Below are 1,380 nucleotides of genomic sequence, written 5' to 3'. Positions count from 1 at the left end.
AACGAATATGAAAAGTGTTTGGAAAAAACGTTATGAAAAAGCCGAGATTGAAAAGGATATTTCAAACTACTGCAAAGGCTTGAATATGAGTGCTTCTTCCATCGTGCAACAAATTGAACAATTTCTTCTCGAGTACTCATCCCGATCAGTGCAAGAGAATAATCATCCTAAAATTGAATTGTTGGGAGCTGCTCGTTTAGGCCTAAATTCAGAGAGTGAACAATATGTTTGGATGGATTCTATTCAGAGTGTTCATGCGAGTGCCATTCGGAAACAATGGAATTGTGTGGTGCTGAAAATTAAAGCCTTGTTGCCGACAGCGGTGAATATTCCTCTTCCGTTTTATTGGGAAATTCATTGTGAGAGAATTGAGCCGTCGACGGTGATGACCAGTGAGAATTATGGAGAGAGTATTGACCATTCCTATATATTAATTCAAGACTTTGAGGATGAAAATTCACAAACTAGTGACAAGAAGAAACGTAAACGTAAAAACAATGAAGAGGATGACGAAGTGCAACAGGACAACCAAAACTCTGCCAAATATTTCTATGAAAATGGAGAGAGTCTATTCATTTGTAATCAAATCATACGACCCTTATTAGGGATTGTCCATATTCAGAGTTCTCAAATTGATCAATTGAAATCTTTATGCTTGAAAAAGGAGCAAGAATTGATTAGTTATCGACAAATGTACAGTAGCAGCTCGGGATCAAATGCACAACACTCTTCTTCAGATATTTTGGATGTTTTAGATAGGATTTTAAAGCCCTCTAAGACTAGTAATTTTAATGAGCTTTGTGACATTTCGTTTGGTCTCACGACAACGTCACAACAGACATTATCTTCTCAACAACAACAACAGAAGTTAAATGATGAAGACTCTACAAATCATCATGCAACGACAACAAATATACTTCTGCGACAACTCTATTCACAATTCATGAAATCCTCAAGTTCAGATAATTGTACTCGCTCAAATACAAATGCAATAGTCAGCAAGAAAAAGAAGACAAGTGCAGAACCGCTTTCAGCAACGTCTACATCTTCAAAAAAACAGGTCTCTCTCAAAATTTTGATGTTGGTGGTGACCTCCTTCCAGAAGAGGTATACACAGGCAATCAATTGCAAGCTAACGAGTCTCACCAAACCCAACCACAGCAGCAACAATTGTCACAACCCTCAGTGGTGAACCTTTCTGATTCTGCTCCAATTCTACAAAACACTCTAGATATCACTACTCATTCAATTCCTACAAGCCAGTGCTCTGAATATGTCGAAACAGAGGAAGAAAAACGAAGAAGACAAGAAATCGAAGAAAAGCTTAACGAGAAGCGAAAGAAAAAGCAAGCCAACGAACAGAAAAATAAAATTAAAAAG

At 37.4% G+C, this 1,380-nt stretch overlaps 2 protein-coding genes across 2 annotated transcripts in view; both read left to right on the top strand.

Annotated features, from left to right (window-relative positions):
* FDP41_007014 (uncharacterized protein) overlaps positions 1-11 on the top strand; it is a gene marked incomplete at both ends in the record, with an annotated part of 1,719 nt that extends 1,708 nt beyond the window's left edge. The window contains one exon of the mRNA XM_044710713.1: positions 1-11. This exon is cut by the window's left edge and continues 1,708 nt beyond it. Coding sequence (XP_044558695.1) covers positions 1-11 — 11 coding nt within the window.
* A 74-nt stretch (positions 12-85) lies between these two features.
* On the top strand, positions 86-1,192 carry FDP41_007013 (uncharacterized protein; the record flags this gene model as incomplete). The annotated part of the gene is made up of 1 exon (XM_044710712.1): positions 86-1,192. One exon carries the CDS (start codon positions 86-88, stop codon positions 1,190-1,192), a length of 1,107 nt encoding a protein of 368 aa, XP_044558694.1.
* Between the last annotated feature and the right edge of the window lie 188 nt (positions 1,193-1,380).

This window comes from Naegleria fowleri, assembly GCF_008403515.1.
Source record: "Naegleria fowleri strain ATCC 30894 chromosome Unknown tig56, whole genome shotgun sequence".
Lineage (NCBI taxonomy): Eukaryota > Heterolobosea > Eutetramitea > Acrasida > Naegleriidae > Naegleria > Naegleria fowleri.
The sequence above is the reverse complement of the archived record's forward strand: the minus strand, read 5'-3'. Positions and strand labels throughout refer to the sequence as shown.